Source organism: Hemiscyllium ocellatum, chromosome 4 (genome assembly GCF_020745735.1).
Source record: "Hemiscyllium ocellatum isolate sHemOce1 chromosome 4, sHemOce1.pat.X.cur, whole genome shotgun sequence".
NCBI classification, from domain to species: Eukaryota; Metazoa; Chordata; class Chondrichthyes; order Orectolobiformes; family Hemiscylliidae; genus Hemiscyllium; species Hemiscyllium ocellatum.
Window position 1 is genome coordinate 10,859,989 of NC_083404.1, and position 24,568 is coordinate 10,884,556.

The 24,568-nt window shown below is 41.4% G+C and overlaps 1 protein-coding gene across 1 annotated transcript in view; it reads right to left on the reverse strand.

Moving 5' to 3' along the window:
* Positions 1 to 3,678: 3,678 nt before the first annotated feature.
* LOC132815164 (transient receptor potential cation channel subfamily A member 1-like) overlaps positions 3,679 to 24,568 on the reverse strand; it is a 130,803-nt gene continuing 109,913 nt past the window's right edge. Inside the window, exons 21-27 of the mRNA XM_060823977.1 lie at positions 23,028 to 23,197; positions 16,868 to 16,997; positions 12,311 to 12,493; positions 10,780 to 10,848; positions 10,566 to 10,676; positions 3,955 to 4,067; positions 3,679 to 3,865 (exon numbers count right to left, since the gene is read on the reverse strand). Coding sequence (XP_060679960.1) covers positions 3,679 to 3,865; positions 3,955 to 4,067; positions 10,566 to 10,676; positions 10,780 to 10,848; positions 12,311 to 12,493; positions 16,868 to 16,997; positions 23,028 to 23,197 — 963 coding nt within the window. The remainder of the gene's footprint in view (positions 3,866 to 3,954; positions 4,068 to 10,565; positions 10,677 to 10,779; positions 10,849 to 12,310; positions 12,494 to 16,867; positions 16,998 to 23,027; positions 23,198 to 24,568) is intronic.

Genomic DNA, 24,568 nt, shown 5'->3' on the forward strand with positions numbered 1-24,568 from the left:
CAGAGAAACAGCAATTTTACAAGAGAAAGGGGGCAGCAAAGCCAGGCCCCAAACCCTACTGTTCAACCAGTTTTCAGGGAAATGAGGACAAACCTCAATATCCCACTTTCAGTCATCACAAAACAATAACAAATACACAAGACAGTCCAATTAGATTTAAAAAATGGATAGAATACAGACCTCCCCCATCCTAGAAACCCACCCATCCCTCCCACCTTCTGGCCACTCTAAGGCAGCCCACTCTATGCACTCTCCCACCTCTCAGCCCACCCCCATGCCCCTTCCTGCCAATTCTAGCACAGCCTGTCCTGTTACCTCAACCATCACCCCCCCAGGACAATAGCAATCAGGATGGCATACCCACCTTCCAGCTTCCCTAATCACCTTCCAGCCACCTCTACGACAGCCTGTCCCCTTATTTGCCCAGGGTGGGTAGTGCCAAGGACAGCCTACCCACCTTCCAGCTCTCAGTCTGCCTCTACATACCATTGGTCTCACTCATCTCCATGTGCCATTCTACCTTTGGACTTCCCTGACACCCCTTCCGGCCACCTTTAGGATATCCCATCCCCTTCCCTGGGATGATGGCACACAGGGTAGCCCACAAGCCTTCCAGATCTTAGTCTGCCCCCACGCACCTTCTGGCTCTAAGCTGCTCTGACCCCTTCCAACCACCTCTCAGACAGCCCATCCCAATTACCCCACTCAGGACAACAGCACTCAGTTGGAATGTGGGAAGGCTATTCTGATGCCAGTCACCCTGATAGTTGGAAGGTGGGAAGGCTGTTCTATCAGGGTGACTGGCATCAGAATAGCCTACCCACATTCCAGCTTTTGGGGCAGCCTACTGATCTTCTGGTAGATAGGACAGCCTACCCACACTCTGGTTCTCAGGGCAAGAGCTTTCAGGATGACCTATGAGCCACTCAGCTCTCAGTAAGGCCTCCCAGACCCAGGGTCACAGGACAGAGCAGGTGATAACCCAACAAGCAACAAGACAGAGTCAATTACCATTCCTAGAAATGGAGTCCACTCCAGTATGCAGAATCCACTCCTGAAAGCAGGAAATACACAGCATGTACACACACAGCTGTTCCACAGAGAATCAGGCCCACTCCCAGGAACACAGTACATTGTGAAGGTGGAGTAACTCCCAGGCATTGGGTCCACTCCCAAACTTCAAGATACAGCAAATGCTCACCTGCCAACACATACACTCAGTCTTTACAGTGGCCTAGTCCACTGACAAGGTCCAGGCCTACCCACAGGAACAGCTCATCTGGAAAGACATATTTTCTCACAAAGGCATAGTCCAAATACAAAAATAAAAGTGAAAACATTAAAAACAAAGAAAGCCAGAGTACAATGACCAAGCCCTGCCATAAAATTAACATAGTCCTTTTCTCAAAGAGAAAAAAGCAACAGGCTGTAACCAGCCAGTGAATCAACAACCCCATTATGAGAACTGATTTACACCTGTATCACATTGACTGCATAGGTCAGGCAGTTTAAAAACCAATCCTCAATAAAGAAGGAATACCAGTAACAAAACTGCCTTTGTAAACCAGCCAGTTTAGGAATCGGGTTTTCCCAAAAAAAAACAAACAGCAGCAGTAATACACTGACTGTGGCCCAGTCAGTACAGAGTCAGTCCCCTAAACTGAGGGGACTCTAAATCTCCTGGTTTTTTTTTCTCTCCAGCCAGTGAAACAAAAATCCCCTAATGAGAACTGAGTTTACACCTGAAACACATTGACTGTATAGATCAGGCAGTTTAGAAATCAGTCCTCAATAAAGAAGGAATGCCAGTTCAAGAATCATGTTTTCTCCCCTTCCCCCAAAAAAGCAGCAGTTACACACTAACTGTAGCCCAGGAGACTCTAAATCTCCTGGTTATACCAATCAGTCAGGGCTTTCCTAATTGGGGATGTTAACCTGGGCCAATCAACGACCTCGTAGTCAAAAGGTCAACCTGATTCCAATCACTACAAACTCAAAATCATAAAAAGAGTCAGAAATATAGCTAGGAATCCTGCTGTTATAGAGATCATAGAATTATTCAGCATGGAAACCAAACATTTCTCAATGATAGTATTGGAGTTGAACCCAAAGATACATTATTGATGAGCTATCACTCAGTGTTATTTCCATTTCTGTAACATCAACTGATCCTGCTCCTACCTTAGATCATCTGCTCTTAAAACCCTCATTGATACCCTTTTCTCCAAACAGTCTATGCTGACATAATCCCGAATTAAATTAGTCCCACTTGAGTTGACAAAGGGCAATCAACTTAATCCTTCAGCATGTTTCACAAAGCAAACTCAAACCTCTAATCATATTTTCAAATTTCAAGTTTTCCTTTTATTAATGCTTTTATTAATACTATTTCCACACATACGAAAAGTTCATGAAAAGTTGGAACCCACTCTGCCAAGATCTTCTGGATGCTCAATGAGTTCTAATTTTCCAAGACGGAGATTGACAGATATGTGTTGAGAGTGTGGTGCTGGAAAAGCACAGCAGGTCAAACAGCATCCAAAGAGCAGGAGATTCGACATTTTGGGCATAAGCTCCTCATCAGGAACTGGTTGACAACCACCTGATGAAGGAGCAGTGTTCCGGCAGCTAGTGCTTCCAAATAAACCTGTTGGACTATAACCTGGTTTGTTGATTTTTAACTTTGCCCACCCCAATCAAACACCGGCATCTCCAAATTACATATTTTGTGAAAACTGATAAGGACCAGATAAGCCACAGAACACACCACCGCAAAGCTCATACATACATTTATTTGAATAATCTTTCAGCACTGCATCTACTTTGCACATTTATAGCTAAATATGATTAACAATATTTCATAAGGTTGTTTCATTAAGATGTAATGATGAATCCTCTGAAGTAACTTATCTTCTCTAAGTTTCTATTAGATGCAGTTTTTGTCAAATAAATTAAGAATGTGTTGCTGTTCAAGTTAAATGGTACATTCCTATAACCTTGCTTATATTTGGAGGTAGTATTTAACATACAATGTTATTCTAGGATTTCCAAGCTGCTTAAAGCACTTACACCATGAACAGTAAAAATACATCCAAGGAAATTCACTCCTTCTACTTTTCCTCTTTATACTTCTCCTCGATGCCCAGTTACAGCAGTTTGATAATCAATGTCATCCTGAAATGAATGACAAAGTTACAGTTCAAATTAAGAACATCTATACCATAGCACATACAGGATTTACGCCACCTGGACATTACCGTTAATAATAGACACAAAAACCCTCATAATAGGTTTAGCATGTTGTTAACTAATTCAATAGCATTATAATTGCTCATTTTGAATAAGTCAACTTACTTTGAAAATTATACTGTCAAAATCCAAATGCCCCGTGCAGATTCATGGAACATGGACTTACACTGCAATAAATAAATTAAAACAAATACAGCCTAAAGTGCATGAATCTATTGTACTTTAAAGGATTTTTCTTTTGTCTTTACTCAGCTAAAATAGATGTAGAATATTAAGCAAGGAATTTCAAACTAAAATTTAATTTTAATTTTACTGCACTTTCATTTTGATCAGCAGATATTTGAAATATTTTGAATACCATGTTATAAAGTACATTTATGCTTAGTTTCATCATAAGAAATATCCGAACTATAAAATTATTCCATCTGGTTATACATCCTCAATGCTAGCACAAGATTCCATTCGGTACATCCTTTTCTTGTTGCTTTTTGCTTTGCTGTGTTGAGAGAAGGTTTCTTGATCCTGCTCTACTGCCTCAAAATTAATTCCCAAGTTTTGACTGATGAGCATTAGAAGCTCATTCTGCATCTCCATTATGGCCGAAATGTCCTTCAACCTGCAGATTTAAAAAGGTGAAAATAATGAGCATAGCAAAGTTAAATGTCAATGAAATATAGTCTGAATTTATGATCAGTGATTTTAGACCTATATTTCTGTTTTTCCAGTTGCAGTTCAAGCTTTCGGTAATCAATTCCGTGACATTTCACTTCAGTGGCTGGATCACTGACTTGGGATTCTGAAAAATTCCGGACCAGAGCCTGTAAAGAGAAACACATTTGACCAATATATTCTCATCTCGTGTCACATTTCCATAATGATGCAGTTACAAACTACATTGTCACAAAAGTTTGATTCCCATTCAGTTTCAAGCCATAAATCTTTCAACCAGCTGAACAATACAAGAGAATTTTATTGCCAGTCTTTTCATTTGATCTAGATAATGCATTGTTATTTTAGATAAAGAGAAATGATACTTAGAACATTCATGTTAATGGAGGGAGAAATTACATACAAAACTAAGTGGGAAACTGCCCAGTAAAAGGTATTTGATCCTTGATGAACAGCAGTTTCTGTACAATTGAAGATAAATCTTTGTGCCTTTGCACAGTAGTAGGAGAGATAGGAATGAATGCAGGCTCAGTGGATGGAACTGTTACCTGATCTGAATTGTCATTCAAAACATTTGATTCCATTTTAACCATTGATCCTACTATAATAAAAAGGGAAAAATACATCAAATTGCATCTAAAACACACTTTTAATAGTCACACAATGCCAGATTATAGTCTAACAGGTTTTGCTGTCATCTTTTGCTGTAAATTCTGTATCTTATGGTCCTGCTCCATAGCTACCTGATGAAAGAACAGCACTCCAAAAGCTAGTGCTTCCAAATAAACTTGTTGGACTATAACCTGGTGTTGTGTGATTTTTAATTTTGTCCAACGGGTTTATTTGAAATCACAAGCTTTCGGAGTTCTGTTCCTTCGCCAGGTGAACAATGGAGCAGTGCTCAGAAAGCTTGTGATTTCAAATAAACCTGTTGGATGATAACTTGGTATCGTGTGACTTCTGACCTTATCTACCCCAGTCCCACACACGTACCTCCACACCACACTTTTAATACAATGAGCATTTTGAATTCATAGGAACATTATTGGCCAAAGTTTGACACCAAGTCACGAGGAGATAGTGTGACTAGTGATTAAATGTTTGATCTAAAACTTAGATGTTAAAGACTACTAAAAAAGGAGAGGGAGATAGATAGCTGAATGGTTTAGCACAGAAATTCCAGACCACAGGATCTTAAACAATTGAAGCCATAATAGACCTAAATAGATTAAGTTGTAAAATATGCCATACTTGAAGGTCACAGAATTCTGAGGCTGCAGGGGGTTACAGAGACAAGGAGGAATGATGCCAAAGAAGGATTTGGGCACAATGACAGGAATTTTAAATCATACACATTACTGGTCTGTGAACCAGTGTTGTTAATGAACAAGGCATTGCTAGGTGAATGGCTTTAATGATGAGACAGTGAACAAGTGAACATTTAAGTGAATAAGCTGGTAATAAAATGGTGAATGAAGATCACAGTAGCAGAAGGACTGAGGCAGGATGATAACAGGAAATATTACAGAAGTAGAGTAGATGGTCTTAGTGTAAGAAGGGATATATGGTTTAGAAACTTGGTTAAAGGCTGAATAGCATGCTGAGGTTACAAAGAGTCTGGTTCACCTGAGCCAAGTGGTAGGTAAGGGAATGAAACTAGTGGCTAGGGCAAGGCACCTATGGTAGGGATCAAAGACATTGACTTGGATTTTCATCTTCGAGATGGGAATTATAGTCAGACCATGTTCCAATTTGCAATTCCACCTCCTGCCTGCAGTACCCGTCCACAATATTTTCACCAAGTCTTGGCAGGGATTAATTGGAACCAGGGCAGCTGCCAATGGAAACAGGCCAGAGGTACGAACAGACATGATCAGATGCTGAAGTGGAAAGCTAGAGGTCTCATCTCTGTCACTAGGACATTAGTTCAGAGCTGTAATTGAATGTTAGTCACTCTGGCACTCATTCTTTCACCAACCTCAAACCCCCAACCACTCCCATGCCTCTTCCATATCCCTCAAACCCCTATTGTCTCTGGTATCCCTTTATATCCCTCCCTGCGCCCTGTGCATCCTCCTGCCCACTGAACCAGTATCCACTATGGACAGGACTCATTTCTCAATGGGTGTTTGAATGAATGTTTATTTATTTTGACAGATCCATGAGCATTTCAGAGACTTCCCAGCATTATTAAAGGACTCAGGTTCTGCTGCGATGAATATTGGAAAAGTGCTTCAAAGGCTCAGCAGATCTCTGGACTTTAAAAGAATTTGAAGATGAAAGCACAGAATCCAGCTGACACAATAAAGGCAGATTCTGAAAATGTTGAATGCAGAAGAGCTCTTTACTCTCTGGATACGTAAACTAATACAAGTGAACACTTACACAATGCTGGTCATTTTAGTGATCATTTACCTTTTAAAGGCAAAACATTATGAACAATCACTGCATTAAAAAAACAACTTTAAGTGATTATACAGCAGCCAAATACAGTGAATGACAGCAGAAGTAGCGAACTGACCCATTAAGAATTTTCTGCTGTTCAATCAGATCATGGCTGACCTGATTATCTTCTCAATCCTCATTCCCACATAACCCTGATAACCATAGAAGCCAAATGATCCATAACATGGGAGTCAACCTTCCTCTGCCCTAAAAATATTCAGTGAATCTGCTTCTAATACTCTGTAGGGAAGAGTTCCAAAGTTGAACAATGCACAGAAAAAGAAAACTTACGATAGATAAAGTTGGCAACTTGCCTGTTAAAATACTCACTGCACAGTAGGATTCCCCACAGCATGAACTAGACGCCCTGAACAAACAGGTTTAATGCCATAGAAATAGTGGAAGCCCTGAAACGCCATACCCAAAGTAAAGTAGGCAAGAGCAGGAGAGCTGAGTGTAACCTTCCTTCCTGCACACTTACCCTGGAACTACAACAGTGCTGCACACCAGGAATGGGGGTAGGAATTCTGATTTATACTCCTGTCTGCCATTAGTAAGCCTCCCTGCTTCCAACAAGAACAGATGCACACAAATCTGGTCCATTGACTTCAGGTTTTACTTCTCTTGAAATGTCCACAGACATTTACTGTACAAGAAGATACTTTATTAAATGTTGTATGTTGTATTTCTCACACTAAGCACTGCATACTAACTCTGAACAACTGATTATGAGCTTGTCTGCTAATTTAGCCAATTCTAATGTCTCTCACAATCATTAATGATCCGAAACATACTATTTTTTCAGATTCACCTTGATGCCATTCAGCATTTAGGCTCTGCATTGGTAACTGGTTCCTAAACAGCCTCGCTTAACCTGAAGCCTTAGATGATCTTTACAATCCTTTCAAATGCCAGTTCTCAAACTCCAAATGGCCCTGCAGTTCTACCTTCCTGTCAGATGGAACAGGGTGTCAGTTTTGATCAGGCTGGCTATGATGGAGTGCCCAAGGTGAAATGATAATGAACCAGGACTTCAACCACCACAATCAGTCAGCTGACCACTGTCTTCCACTGGTTAGTCACCCAATAATTAATATCAACACATATTTGTTTAGTTGCATTAATTTCTTCCATGGACAAACAATGGAATATTGGAAAGATCAGAGTAGTCCATCTCAACCTCACTTAAGAACACATTCATGGTCTATGAGGAGGCAGCAGATTTCAATTGATCCTGTATTGGGACTCAAATTTACATTTTTGTGCATAGAACCATAGAATCCCTATAGGGTGGAGGTAGGCCGTTTGGCCCATCACATCCACACCAACCCTCCAAAGAGTATATCCTATTCTATCCGTACTTTATTTCCATAACCCTGCCTTACTCATGGCTAATCCACCTAACCTACATATTCTTGGACACAACCTAATATTAGAACATAGAACATAGAAAAATACAGCACAGTACAGGCCCTTCGGCCCTCAATGTTGCGCCAACTGAAGCCTACCTAACCTACACTAGCCCAATAACCTCCATATGCTTATCCAATGCCCGCTTAAATGACCATAAAGAGGGAGAGTCCACCACTGCTACTGGCAGGGCATTCCATGAACTCACAACCCGCTGAGTAAAGAATCTACCCCTAACATCTGTCCTATACCTACCACCCCTTAATTTAAAGCTGTGTCCCCTAGTAACAGCTGACTCCATTAGCGGAAAAAGGTTCTCACTGTCAACCCTATCTAAACCCCTAATCATCTTGTACACCTCTATCAAATCTCCCCTAAACCTTCTTTTCTCCAATGAGAACAGCCCCAAGTGCCTCAGCCTTTCCTCATACGATCTTCCTACCATGCCAGGCAACATCCTGGTAAACCTCCTCTGCACTCGTTCCAATACCTCCACATCCTTCCTATAGTATGACGACCAAAACTGCACACAATACTCCAGATGAGGCCGCACCAGAGTCTTATACAACTGCAACATGACCTCAGGACTCTGGAACTCAATTCCTCTACCAATAAAGCCCAGTACACCATATGCCTTCTTCACAGCACTATTTACCCGGGTGGCAACTTTCAGAGATCTGTGTACATGGACACCAAGATCCCTCTGCTCATCCACACTACCAAGTAGCCTACCATTAGCCCAGTAATCCATCTTCTTGTTACTACTACCAAAGTGAATGACTTCACACTTACCTACATTGAACTCCATTTGCCACCTTTCTGCCCAGCTCTGCAACTTATCTATATCCCGCTGTAACCTGCTACATCCTTCTTCGCTGTCCACAACTCCACTGACTTTCGTGTCATCCGCAAACTTGCTCACCCAGCTTTCAAGCCCCTCCTCTAGGTCATTTATAAAAATGACAAACAGCAATGGTCCCAAAACAGATCCTTGTGGAACACCGCTAGTAACTGCACTCCAAGATGAACCTATACCATCAACTACTACCTTCTGTCTCCTTCCAGCCAGCCAATTCCTAATCCAAACCTCTAATGCACCCTCAATGCCATACCTCCGTAGTTTTTGCATTAGCCTGCCATGGGGTACCTTATCGAACGCCTTGCTAAAATCCATATACACCACATCTACTGCTTTACCCTCGTGCACTTCCTTGGTCACCTTCTCAAAGAACTCAATAAGGTTTGTGAGGCCCTTCACAAAACCATGCTGTCTATTTTTGATCACATTATTCCTATCCAGATGTTCATAAATCCTATCCCTTACAATTCTCTCTAAGACTTTGCCCACAACAGAAGTGAGACTCACGGGCCTATAGTTACTAGGGTTATCCCTACTCCCCTTCTTGAACAAGGGGACCACATTCGCTATCCTCCAATCTTCTGGCACTATTCCCGTAGACAACGACGACATAAAAATCAAGGCCAATGGCTCCGCTATATCCTCCCTAGCTTCCCAGAGGATCCTAGGATAAATGCCATCAGGCCCAGGGGACTTATCTATTTTCATCCTTTCCAGTATTCCCCAGACCTCTTCCCTACATACCTCAAGGCCATCCATTCTAATCACTTGTGACTCAATATTCACATCAGCAACAGTGTCCTGTTCCTGAGTGAATACTGACGAAAAGTATTGATTTAGTGTCTCTCCAATCTACTCCGCCTCCACGCACAACTTCCCACTACTATCCTTGACTGGACCGATACCTACCCTAGTCATCCTTTTATTCCTGACATACCTATAGAAAGCCTTTGGGTTTTCCCTAATCCTACCAACTAAGGACTTTTCATGTCCCCTTCTCGCTGCTCTTAGCTCTCTCTTTAGATCCTTCCTGGCTACCTTATAAATCTCAATCGTCCCAACTGAACCTTCACGTCTCATCTTTACATAGGCTGCCCTCTTCCCTTTCACAAGGGATTCCAATTCCTTATTAAACCACGGCTCCCTCACAAGACCCTTTACTCCCTGCCTGACTGGTACATACTTATCAAGGACACCCATTAGCTGTTCCTTGAACAATCTCCACATATTATTTGTGTCCTTCCCTTGAAGCCTATTTTTCCAATCCACGCATCCTAAGTCATGCCTCACCGCATCATAATTTCCCTGCCCCCAGATATAACTCTTGCCCTGCAGTGCACACTTATCCCTCTCCATCGCTAGAGGAAAAGTCACCGTGTTGTGGTCACTGTCCCCAAAGGGCTCACCTACCTCCAAGTCTAACACCTAGCCTGGTTCATTACCTAGAACCAAATCCAGTATAGCCTCACCTCTTATTGGCCTGTCTACATATTGTGTCAGGAAACCCTCCTGCACACATTGAACAAACACCGACCCATCTAACGAACTCGAGCTATAGCTTTCCCAGTCAATATCTGGGAAGTTAAAGTCCCCCATAACAACCACCCTGCTACTTTCACTCTTCTCCTGAATCATCCTCGCAATACATTCCTCTACTTCTCTCGGACTATTAGGACTATTATTTTCTATTTCTTTCAAAGAGAAGTCATTTAATATGAATTAAAGTTTGACAGCTTCTTAATGGGTGGCAAATCCATTTGATTTGATTATCTCTGATGCACATAAAAATCGAAGCCCACATTATTAGCCACAGCATTAAGAATATGTACTTTTCCAGAAACAAAATTAACAACTTTTACCCACCATATCCCTCAGCTCTTTCATCTGCCCAGTGCGTGCTTAATGAAATTGTTGCAGCCTTTCACAAACGTACCTCAGTCATACTGCCACTTGCCTTGTTAGGATATACTATTATTTTCTGCTGGTCGACTCGGTTAAGAAACCAATAGGGAAGTTTTTTCTCCAAACTGGTATGAAGAGAAATCTACAAGAATAAAGATACTTAAGTTCAAACGTTTTTGAGATAATGTTCAATTCCTTTCTTCTTCAGAAAAGTTGATCATCTTCACAAAATCATAAGGGCTAACCTGCATTGCAATCCTTTTTAAGGATGCAGTTCTCTGGACTTCAGCAATATCTCCCACTGCTAAACCAATCTAAATTCAATATGAAAGATATATCAGAAACAGACATTCTCATCAATCTTTTGTCTTTCAGACACAAGCCATGCATCAACTCTCCTACATCTGATAAAAATCTTACTTATGGGATTACAACATAAAACCATCACTAGTTTCACACCTTCTCCTTTTGCATTTATTGTTCTGTGAGAAAAATTAAAGTGATAGATTTACAGCACTGACATCACAGAAAGTGCTAACTCCTCAAATAGATCGATTTACTGTATTCCCAATTCCCTTCTCTTTTGTCATATTCTGTTGTATTCTTCATCTTCAGACATGTATCCAATTCCCTTGTAATACATATTGTAGTTTTTAGGGTGGCTTTTCAACTTTCGTCTTCCTTCTCTGATATAATGTAGCTCATATGGTGCAACAAATTAAGAAACAAGCAAATTCTTTCATAATTCTAAAACGTCCATTTTCAGAAGTCAAGTTTATGCCCTACTTTACACACTGTCAGCTCAACATGCATCACCAATATGACAGACCCCTCTCCCACCAGTGCAATCATCAAAACTTTGAGATGAGGTTCTTTAAACTTTCTTTTGCTGATGGTATGAGCCAGAACCCTCCTGTGAACCAGAGTGGGGGTAATCTAACTTAAGTTTGATTTTTAAGTCTGTGATGAGCCTTAAGACTCTGTGGAAGCAATTGCCTGCCTTGTTTAAGGGCAGCATGGTGGCACAGTGGTTAGCACTGCTGCCTCATGGCGTCAAAGACCCGGGTTCAATTCCTGCAACTGTCCATGTGGCGTTTGCACATTCTCTCTGTGCCTGTGTGGGTTTACGCCAGGTTCTCTGGTTTCCTCCCACAGTCCAAAAATGTGCTGGTCCGGTAAATTGGCCATGCTAAAATTGCCTGTAGTGTTAGGTGAAGGGGTAAATGTAGGGGAGTGGGTCTGGGTGGATTGCTCTTCGGAGGGTCGGTGTGGACTTATTGGGCCGAAGGGCCTGTTTCCACACTGTAAATAATCTAATCTTTAAAAAAAGATTTTTTGCACTGTGCAGATATCGCTTACACTGAGCCCAGGGTTAAAGACTTGGGCTAGAGCAGTGCCACATACCTGTATATTCACCATAGATATGTTGGAAACATTACAAATGTGCGTTTAGCTACTGAAGATGGCCCTGTACAATACCCTTAAGTAGCATCAGCTTTGAGCCCAGACTTTGGAATTCACTCCCTCAGCATTACAGACAGCATGTTGGGCGCCAACAGGGGTATCTCCAGACTGACAACATTGGAAATACAAGTGCTCACATCTTAAGGGAGGATTTTAAAACTTTGATTGCTGGACAGAAAACATATGATAATGAATTTAAATTAAGACTTGTGTAATTCCCTATTCCATCAGCTCAAGCTTACATCAACCATATCGCATAGTCACCGTTGCAATCACAGTTTTTTGGCCAGCAGATTTATACATAAAACCTACCAGTAAATTCATGAGGAGGATTGGTACAAGCAACAAAAACACAATTAACATTATAAAGGTGAGAAGAGGGAATTGCATCTTGTCTGTGCTATATGGGATCAAGAAATTCTCATTGTAGTTAATATCTCCCAACATCATTGCAAGTATTTTCAATTGGGAAAGAATAGGACTTCCATATGCCATCTGAAAGAAGAAAACAGAATATTAAAATATTTTGTTCATCAATTCTAAACAAATGCAGCCATATTCTTGGTTCTGATAATGCACTTTCTTCACATGTATTTAAAATGTCATGAGGTATAGACTATTATTTGTTTTTTGTGCCTAAGCCAGGTAAATAAGGATCTAATTAACATTAAACTGTACATATGTATCTAGGCTCAATTAGAAATACCTGCACTCCCATCTTCCGATGATGATTTAACATTTACAGAAGGAATTGGTGCAAACCATTATTTAGAAACTGATAAAATTTTTGGCAATGTTTCTGAACGTAAATGCATATATTCTCAAATTTTCATTGACAGATAAGCATATAAAGTTTATAATGATTGCAAATGGGTACTAATTACATTTCAGAAGACAATACCATGCCCAAAAAGCTTTGTATATCAGCAGCTAACATACATACTGTGCAAATTATGAGAGAATCCATTTACATTTTGAAAATAAATGGAAGAAAACTTGATTTTGTGTATCTGTATTGTTGTCCTGAACTACTTGACAATGTAGAACACAGCTTTAGTTTCAGCAACAATTACAGCACTGAGCTAAGGTCAAACTGGAGCTTCTCATCTCACAAAGAAGACAGTGTTCGAGAAACATCCAGTTGATCTTAACCTCATTATTTGAAAAAAATATAGATTTTTGTCTTATTCAAGAAATAACTGCTATCAAAGGAAAATGAGTATATGAATACAGCACCATATAATCTCTGCACTGTAGAAACAGACCATTCGCCTCATCGAATCCACACCAACCATCCATAAGACCATAAGACGTAGGAGCAGAAATTAGGTCATTCATCTCACCCAGTCTGCTCCGCCATTCAATCATGGCTCCTAAGTTTTTCAATGCCATTCTCCTGCTTTCTCCACGTAACCCTTGATCCTCTTGATACTTAAGAACCTATCTATCTCAGTCTTAAATATGCTCAATGGCCTGGCCTCCACAGCCTTCTGTAGCAATGAGTTCCATAGGTTCACCACTTGCTGGCTGAAGAAGTTTCTCCTTATCTCCATTCTAAAAGGTCTTCTCTTTACTCTAAGGCTGTGCACTTGGGTCCTTGTCTCTCCTACCAATAAAAACATTTTCCCAACATATACATTGTCCAGCTCATTCAGTATTCGAATGAAGGACTGTCCCATATCCTTCTAAACCCCATCGAGTATAAACCCAGAGTCCTTCAGCATTCCTCATATATTAGGCTCTTCATTCCTGGGACCATTCTCGTGTATCTCCTCAGAATATGCTCCAGGGCCAGTACATCCTTCCTGAGATATGGGACCCAAAACTGCATGCAATACTCTAAATGTGGCCTGACCAGAGCCTTATAGAGCCTCAGAAGTACATCCTTGCTTTTATATCCAAGTCCTCTCAAAATAAATGCTATCATTGCATTTGCCTTCCTAACTATGGACTCAAGCTGCAAGTTTACCTTGAGAGAATTCTGGATTAGAACCCCCAAATCTCTTTGCACCTCAGACTTCAGAATTTTGTCCCCATTTAGAAAGTAGTCCATGCCTCTATTCTTCCTATCAAATTGCATGACCTCACACATTTCCATCTGCCACTTCTCTTGATTTTCTTAACCTATCCAAAACCTTCTGCAGCCTCCCAACCTCCTCAATGCTACCTGTCCCTCTATCTATCTTTATAATGTCTTCAAATTTAACTAGAATGCCCTCAGTTCCTACATCTAGATCATTAATGTGAAAAGTGAAAAGTTGTGGTCCCAACACTGAGCCTTGCGGAACACCACTTGTCACCAGCTGAGGAGGACCCTTTTATCCCCACTCTCTGCTTTCTGCCAGAGAACTAAGTTTCTCTCCATGCTAGCACCTTGCCTCTAACACCATAGGGCCTTACCTTACTTAGTAGCCTCCTGTGTGTTAACTTGTCAAAGGCCTTCTTGAAGTCCAGGTAGATAACATCCAGTGGTCTCCTTGGTCTAACCTGCTCATTACTTCCTCAGAGAATTCTAGCAGAGTTGTCAGGCATGATCTCCCCTTGATGGAACCATGCTGACCTTGCCCTTTTTTACCATGGACTTCCACGTATTCAGAAATCTCATCCTTATCACTGGATTCCAGGATCTTACCCATGACTGAAGTTAGGCTAATCAGTCTGTAATTTTCCATCTTTTAAAACAGGGGTATCACGTTAGCGATTTTACAGTCCTCTGGGACTCTCCCTGACTCTAGCAATTTCTGAAGGATCATCACTAACGCCTCTACTATCTCTTCAGTTACCTCCCCTAGAAATCTGGGGTATAGTCCATCTGGTACAAGTGACTTACCTACCTTCAGATCATCCAGCTTTTCTATCACCATCTCCTTGGTGATGGCCACCATACTCAGCTCTGCCCCCTCATTCTCTTGAATTTTTTGGGATTTTGCTTGCATCTTCCATTGTGAAGACTGACACCAAGTAATTATTCAGTTCCACAGCCAATTCCTTTTTCCCCACTATTATCTCTTCAGCATAATTTTCCTGTGGTCCAGTGTCCACTTCTGCCTCTCTTTTGCCCCTTATATATCGAAAGAAACTTTACAGTCTTCCTTTATATTACAGGCTAGCTTTCCCTCATATTTAATCTTCTCCCTCCTTATTTCTTTTTTTGTTGCCCACTGTTGGTCTTTGTAAATTTCCCAATCCTCTGGTTTCCCACTGCCCTTCACCACATTATATGCTTTCTTTTTTGCTTTTATGCTAAATCTGACTTCCCTAGTCAGCCATGGTTGCCTAACCCTCCCTGCACCATGCTTCTTTTTCCACGGGATGAATCTCTGCTGTATCTCCTCAACTACTCCCAGAAACTCCTGCCATTGCTGTTCCACTGTTTTTCCTGCTAGGCTCCTCTCTCAGTCAATTCTACCCAGATCCTCCCTCATGCCTCTGTAGTTACCTTTACTGAGCTGTAATACTGTTACCTCTGATTCTATCTCCTCCCTCTCAAATTGCAGAGAAAATTCAATCATATTATGATCACTGCCTCTGAGAGTTTCTTCACCTTAAATTCCCTTATCAAGTCTGCCTCATTTCACAACACTCAATCCAGTATTGCCTGATTCCTCATGGGCTCCACCACAAGCTGCTCCAAAAAGCCATCTCATCGACATTCCACAACCTGATTTTCCCAGTGCCCATGTATATTGAAATCCCCCATGATCACTGTAACTTTGCCTTTCTATGTCCCAATGGATCTCACGTCCCAGCTCCTGACTACAGTTTGGAGACCCTCTCCCCACCCCTGCCCACCTGTCTATCTTTTCGATAGGACGTGTATCCTTGAAAATTCAGCTCCCAATCCTGATCCTCTTGCAGCCACGCCTCTGTGATGCCCACGTCAATTTCCATCTGCGCCTCAAGTTCATTTACCTTATTCCTGATACTGCGTGCTTTCAGACGTAACACCTTCAGTCCTGTATTAACCTTCCCTCTTGTCATTGTCTTTCATTTGTCCAGTGTTTGATTGCTAACCCTTTCCATATATTCTGTCCTAGTTGTGTCTACGCTGGAAACTTTAATTACCTCTCCTGAGTTCTGTCCTGTTACCTCCTCCTTTAATTCGGGTTTTCTAATTTCCCCTGTAACTGAACTGAAGAGCATCCCACCCAGATCTACACTACCCCTATAACCTTGCAGCTCCCATGGCTAACCCATCCAACCTACACATTCCTGGATACTACAGGCAAGTTAGCACAGCCAATCCACTGTGAGAGGAAACCAGAGCACCCAGATGAAACCCACAGATAGTTGCCCAAGCGTGGAAACAAATCCAGGTCCCTGGTGCTGTGAGGCAGCACTGCTAACCACTGAGCCAGCGTGCCACCCACTATGAATGCAGGTGTAAAGATAACTGAGAGGACTCCACGCAAGGAGATTTGAAATAGGAGATATGCTCTCTCTTCCCTGTTGTAAAACTGTATAGTGTCCTCTGCTTCTCATTGTATGTAAGTTAATATTAAATATCACAACCGTAATTATTTGTAACATGTACAGAGAAAAGACCTTGTGTTACATTTTCTTTGCAAGATTCATGCATTGCTTTACATCATCAAAAATATTCAAATCGTTCTTGGAATGAATTATGAAAGATTAAAATCATATCTAAAATACCAGGTCACGACTCATAGAATGTTCTAAATAATCCCTCAAAATGTACCAAATATTGGGAGGGCAGAGGAAGCTTACTTTATGTCAAAGTACCTGTTGGGACAACTACATTTGTTTATCTGTAGGTCAGATCCTGCCTATTGCTGCTCAAGATAATATAATTACTGCCTATATTTATTTTATACTTGATTACGAATGACTAACAGTGGCCACACCCACCTGCTCATATAATAGAATGTAGAAGGTAAATCCAAACGCCAATATAAGGAAGAGAAATAGAGCCATAATATGAAACAAGGTGTTCAAAATCTCCCCAAACATTACCACGTAGATTCCACAAATGTCAAACCTGAAGGATAGACACAAATACAACAATAAAAATATAATAACTCCATGGAGACTGGCATTCCATTAAGTCACCCTTTATTTACACATGCACAGTCCATGGGCTCTGACCAATTAGCTCAGGGACAGTGCTGAGAGTGAGGAGACTCTCTGAATCTCCTGTTTATATCTGTCAGCCAGGGCTCCATGATTGGCCCAGGTAAACAATTCCAAGCAGAGAACTCATCATCAATGTGACTGACCTGGCCATCTCAATTCCAATTCCTACAAAACTTATACCAAATCCATTGGTGAACCAGGTAGGATTTCACAACATCGGATGATAAGTTTTATGGCCCTGTTACTGAAGCTAGTTTTATATTCCAGATTTTATCATTACATTTTAAATCCCATGACCTGCTATAGATGAGTTTAAATCATGTGACCTCAGGGCTTTAGGTTAGATTACCAGTAACATGCATCTATGCCACTGCACACCTCCTCCCCCATACCCCTATACCTAATGGGGGTCCTTGGATCCTGCACCAGCAGAAACACCTCTCTCCACAACCAATGCAGCTAGAACTATTTTTTTGTAATTTACCCCCTGTCCTCTTCCAGGTCATGTTCCTCCCCTTCCTCCAGTGGGCTATGCCATTCAGAGCCTGACCCTCTCCAAGACCGAAAGCTCTCCAAACATGATTGGACAACATTTGCCAAACAAACCTGAGTGTGCCCAATATTATGCTGAGAACCAATTTATGATTGTCTGTTTGGTCACAGTGTGGCACATTTATGTGCACTGGAAGCTGCAGACAGACAGAACATTAACATACATTGCACTTGCTCATCGTAACAAGGTAAGTGACAGCCATTGTCTGATTCAGCCATCAACAATCAGGCTTTAAATAAAGCTGGGCAGTTAACTAGTTATCTACTGGATGTATTCTCCATGGCAGCACCTCTACCAGTCAGAGTCCAATTATCAACAAATTATCGTTCTCTGCTCAGACAGTATAAATTATTCCCTTCATTGGGAATTGCTGGTATTCATGTGAACATCTTGATGAACACAAGGCAAAACCCTCGACAAAATGAATTAACACCAGTAAATAATTGTACTAATGAAATTGTTGGCCTAAAAAACTGATACATCCAAAGGGTTCAATTTTCTGATTATCTACATTTTAGAGTTCTGAAGAAAGCTAGATGAAGAGACTATATGATTGCACTATATGATTTTCAAAACGTTCCCAGATTCCGGAACAGTCCAAACAAATTAGAAGTTGGCGAACATAACTCTGCTCTTCAAGAAAGAAGGGTATGAGAAAACAGGAATTACATGACAGTCAGCTAATATCAGTCATAGAGTCATAGAGAGATACAGCACTGAAATAGACCCTTTGGTCCAACACATCCATGCCGACCAGATATCCTATCCTAGTCTAGTCCCATTTGCCAGCACTTGGCCCATATCCCTCTAATCCCTTCCTATTCATATACTCATCCAGATGCCTTTTCAATGCTGCAATTGTACCAGCCCGCACCACTTCCTCAGGCAGCTCATTCCATCTAGGCACCACCCTCTGCATGAAAAAATTGCCCATTAGTTCCATTTTATATCTTTCCCCTCTCACCCTAAATCCATGCCTCTAGTTCTGGACTCCCCCACCTCAGAGAAAAGGCTTTGCCTATTTATCCTATCCATGATTTTATAAACTTCTATCAGGGGCATGGATATGATAAATCGCCGCTCCAGGGAAAACATCCCCAGCCTAACCAGCCTCTCCCTATAGCTCAAATCCTCCAACCCTGGCAACATCCTTGTAAATCTTTTCTAAACCCTTTCAAGTTTCACAACATACTTCCAACAGAAAGAAGACCATAATTGCATGCAATATTCTGAAAGTGGCATAACCAACGTTCTGTACAGCTGCAACATGACCTCCCAACTCCTATATTCAATACTCTGACCAATAAAGGAAAGCATACCAAAGGCTTTCTTCACTATCCTATCTACCTGCGACTATACTTTCAAGGAGCTATGAACCTGCAATCCAAAGTCTCTTATTCAGCAACATTCCCGAGGACCTTACCATTACATGTATAAGTCCTGCTAAGATTTGCTTTCCTAAAATGCAGCACCTCACGTTTATCTAAATTAAATTCTATCTGCCACTCCTCAGCACATTGGTCCGTTTGATTGAGATCCCTTCATAATCTGAGGTAACCTTCTTCACTGTCCACTACACTTCCAATTTTGGTGTCATCTGTAAACTTACTAACTCTACCTCCTATGTTCACATGCAATTCATTTATATAAATGATGAGAAGTAGAGGACCCAGCACTGATCCTTGTGGCACTCCACTGGTCACAGGTCTCCAGTCTGAAAAACAACCCTTCACCACAACCCTCTATCTTCTACTTTCAAGCCAGTTCTGTATTCAAATGGCAAGTTCTCCCAGTATTCCATAAGATCTAACCTTGCTAAACATTCTCTCATGGGGAACCCTGTCAAACGCCTTACTGAAGTCCATATAGATCATGTCCACCTCTCTGCCCTCATCAATCCTCTGTTACTTTTTCAAAAAACTCGATCAAGTTCATGAGACATAATTTCCCACACACAAAGCCATGTTGACTATCCCTAATCAGTCCTTGCCTTTCCAAGTACTTGTAAATCCTGTCCCTCAGGATTTGTCCAACAACTTGCCCACCACCAATGTCAGGCTTACAGTCTTTCATTCCCTGGTTTGTCCTGACTACATTTCTTAAATAATGGTACCACATTAGCCAACCTCCAGTCTTCTGGAACCTCACCTGTGACTATCGATGATACAAATATCTCAACAAGGGGCCCAATAATTATTTCCCAGCTTCCAACAGAGTTCTAGGTTATACCTGACCAGGTCCTGGGGATTTATCCACCTTTATGCATTTCAAGGCATACAGCACTTCCTCCTCTGTAATATGGACATTTTTCAAGATGTCAACATCTATTTCCCCACATTCTATATCTTCCATGTCCTTCTTCACATTAAATAATGATGCAAAGTACTTGTTTAGTATCTTCTCCATCTCCTGCGGCTCCACACATAGGTTGCCTTGCTCATCTTTAAGGGGTTCTATTCTCCCCCTAATTACCCTTTTGTCCTTAATGTATTTATAAAATCGCTTTGGATTCTCCTAAACTCTACTTGCCAAAATTATCTCATGTCTCCTTTTTGCCCTCCTGATTTACCTCTTAAGTATGCTCCTACTGCCTTTATACTCTAAGGGTTCACTCAATCTCTGCTGTCTATACCTGACATATGCTTCCTTCTCTTTCTGAACCAAGACCTCAATCTCTCGAGTCATCCAGCATTCCCAACACCTACCAGCCTTTCTTTTTACCTTAACAGGATCCGGACTCTCATTAACTCATTTCTAAAAGCTTCCCATTTTCCAGCTGTCCCTTTACCTGCAAACATCTGCACCCTATCAGCTTTTGAAAGTTCTTGCCTAATACTGTCAAAATTAGCCTTCCTCCAATTTAGAACTTCAACTTTTAAATATGGTCGATCCTTTTCCATCACAATTTTAAAACTAATAGAATTATGGTCGCTGGCCCCAAAGTGCTCCCTCACTGACACCTCAGTCACCTGCCCTGCCTTATTTCCCAGAGTAGGTCAGGTTTTGCACCTTCTCTCGTAGGTACATCCACATACTGAATCAGAAAATTTTCTTGTACACACTTAATAAATTTTTCTCCATCTAAATCCTTAACACTATGGAAAGTTAAAATCCCCTCCCATAACCACCCTATTATCTGTCAGATTAACTCTCCCTCCAAATTTGTATCTCAATTTCTCGCTATTAGGGGGTCTATAATACAATCCTAATAAGGTGACCATCCCTTTCTTATTTCTCAGTTCCAACCAAATAACTTCCCTGGATGTCTTTCCGGGAATATCCTCCCTCAGTACAGGTGTAATGCTATCCCTTTATCAAAAAAGCCACTCCCCCTCCTCTCTTGCCTCCCTTTCTATCCTTTCTACAGCATTTGTATCCTGGAACATTAAGCTGCCAATCTTATCCATCCCTGAGCCACTTTTCAGTAATTGCTATGATATCCCAGTCCCATATTCCTAACCATGCCCTGAGTTCATCTGCCTTCCCTGTTAGGCCTCTTGCATTGAAATAAATGCAGTTCAATTTATCAGTCCGACCTTGTTCTCTGCTTTGTCCCTGCATGCCCTGACTGTTTAATTCGCTTCTTTTCTGAACTGTACCAGTCTCAGATTGATCTCTTTCCTCACTATTTCCCTGGGTTCCCCCCTGCACACCCCCACCTACCCCCCCCCCAAACCCCACCTTACTAGGTTAAATCCTCCTGAGCACACTAGCAAATTTCCCTGCCAGTATATTAGTCCCCTTCCAATTCAGGTGCAAACCATCCTCCTTCTACAGGTCACTTCTACACCAGAAGAGATTCCAATGATCCAAAAATGTGAATCCTTCTCCCATACACCAGCTCTTCAGCCACGCATTCATCTGCTCTATCCCTCAATCCTGCCCTCACTAGCTCGTAGCACTGGGAATAATCCAGATATTACTACCCTCAAGGATCTCCTTTTTAAATTCATGCTTAACTTTCTACATTCTCCCTTCAAAATCTCATCCTTATCCAATGTCGTTGGTACCAAGTGTTGGACTTTGCAAAACAGATGAAGTACAAGAATAAATAAATCTTTCTGCAATTAAACAAGACTTGGATTAGAAAACATTTGTACTGAATTATGGAGTACAGTTGTGCCTTACTGGATTGTTTCTGGGAATGACAGGTTTATCCAATGAGTATAGTTTCAGTAGAAAGGGCCTACACAGGTTGGAGTTTAACTCCAAAGATGGTTTACAGGGTAAATACTGAGAGGTTGTTGGAGAGGGGGAATGGCCTTTGGATGAGGAGCCAGTACGACTGAGAATCTAAAACATCAAAGGATATGAAATAGGTTCGGATAAGTGTAGGTGATATTGAAGATCAGCCATGGAACTTATTAAATGACAAATCAGGCCTGAGGAGTATATGGGCCAGTCTTGACCAATTTCTTTAGTTCTTATGTACTTGCAAGAGAAGACTGCAATATATTCTCATGTTCCTGCTTGCTTCCTTCCTTTGCTGGAATGCAGCTCCACTGTTATAATGTGCATTTAGCACATATGTGAATTACCACACGCAAATATTTTGGGAATAGGCGATATGAGGCTTTCTTGCTGGATTGTAAACAATGCTCCTCCCCTGGTGGTTTGAAGGTGATGGGAGGGCTTGTTAAATCCAGTCAATGCCCTACTATCTGCCCATGCTTTCCCCAATCACAAATCTACCAATAGTGGGTGGGCATCAGGAGGTCTGACCAGTGGTGGATCAATTGAATTGTCTAAATAGGTCAATATTGCCCATTTAAACATCTCAACTGAATTTCAGGAATAAACCAATGGCAGAGGAGGCCCATGTGAAGCAGCCAGTTTGGGGCTCCAGTGGTGCCCAAACCTTAACTGATCCCTTGCACCATTAAAGGACCTCAACATGGATTGTTACATCTACCCCATGTTCCCCAACCAACACTTCCTCACTGAAGGCTGAGAGCATGCTGATTGATTGTAGCTTCTCTCTTCAATGGCTAAGTGCAGTATTGACAGTGACCACTGCCTCTGCTGGTGCTACCAGTGCCAGGAGAGAGCTACCAGCCTTGAATTAACTGGGATTGCTCTGAAGCAGGTCTCCATGTCCCTAAGGGATAAAACTTCCACCTCAAATTGGCCAATAAATGACAGCAATGTAGCCAGTTGGTCCTTGTAGCCCCAGTACATCTTAGCAAGGATGCACATTCTCAAAACCAGCACTGAATAGCTAAACATCCAGCAGTTCTCAAGTCTAACAAGAGATCAAGGATTTCTGAACACAGTTTGTGCTTCTTTAAAGGTAGGTAATAGTTTCTTCTGTTACATCTGCTAATAACTGGTAATAAAATATTATAAAATTAAAACATTATTAAGAATGTAAAATAACTACACCTTTGCAAGTATAACAGGAAGTTCACCCACGTTGCAAATGCACTAATAGAACCACAATCCCATTGTAGTGAAGTTTTGACATCAAAAATCCAGGGAATTACAAAAATAATGGATGCCGCATACATGCTCCAGTCCAGGAGATTGGTTGAATCAAGAAAGTAATGCAGTCGCTGTTGATTCAGACAAAGAAAAGAAAGTTAGCGTCGTAGCAATTAATGCAATCAGAGAAACAATTAGAACATAATTGTATTATTTCACTAATTGATCAAATTGAGGTGTTGCTGCCTTCTATTGTATTGTTCTGTACAGTTTGTTGTCCAAGGGGTGTCCCTCCTTAACTAATCACTGGAAATATCAAAGGACCTCACCTTAAGGTGTTACATCTAACCCAACACTGCCCAGAAATGTTCTCACCAAATACCAGACACTCACCTTGTGTCAGTGCACCTTTCCCAGAAGAATTGATATTTTCCTTAGAGTCATAGAACATAGAACCTCTACATTATGGAAGCAGGCCATTCAGCCCATTGAGTCCGCACCTACCCTCCAAAGGTGGGTGCTGTTTCCATTCTTTGGCTTATTTCAAGTTTTATTGATCTGTTTTGGATAATTTCTCACAAAGAGTGAGTGAAAGTCCATCTTTAAAAATTTTCAGGGTCATCCTTATACCATACTCCCCTACTACATTTGCGTTGTGTTACTGAATTTCACAAAATCTCACTGAGATACTGTCAGTGGACAAAAAGATTTCAAGCATTTTTTTGGCCCACTTGTATATGTGAAAAGTCAAAAAATATAAAATGTAGAATAATTAATACAATCCTGAGGTGGGGGGAGGGGGGGAGGAGAAGAGGAAGAGTCGGTTACAATAAGATTGGCTTGGTAATCCAACCCTGATGAAGCAGGCAAACCCTGAAGGTAAGTCTGCCACATTGGGCCTGAGTAGAAACCATCTGGAAGGAATAATCTACTTTACTTTACTTCCTCATCTAATTTTCATAAATGGGATGTTGGTATCACTGGCAAGGCTAACATTTATTCTGCTTATCTATTTGCCCTTGAGATGTTGGCCATTTCTTGATTGGTTGTAGTATTTGTGGCAATAATGTTCACATTGCCATGAGTGTGGAAGATTTTCATGGAAGGATTGTAATAGTTCCTGGACAGGATGGTGTGATTTGCAGTGAAACTTGCAGATGGAAGTGTTACTTTTCACCCAATTTTTTTTATTACTCCAGGCACCGGAACGGACAGGTCTGGAAGGTGCTGGTAGGTAAGTTTGGCATGTTGCTGCAGTGTATCTTGTAGCTACAGTATGTGCTATTCGTGGAGTGAGTACCTCACACTCCTTACTCCCACTAAGTGGGCAGCATGTTGGCTCACTGGTTAGCACTGCTGCCTTACAGTGTCATGGATCCAAGTTTGATTCCACTCTTGGGTTACTGTCTGTGAGGAGCCTACACATTTTCCCTGAGTCTGTGTGGGTTTTCTCTCACAGCCCAAAGATATGTGGGCGAGATGGATTGGCCATGCTAAATTCC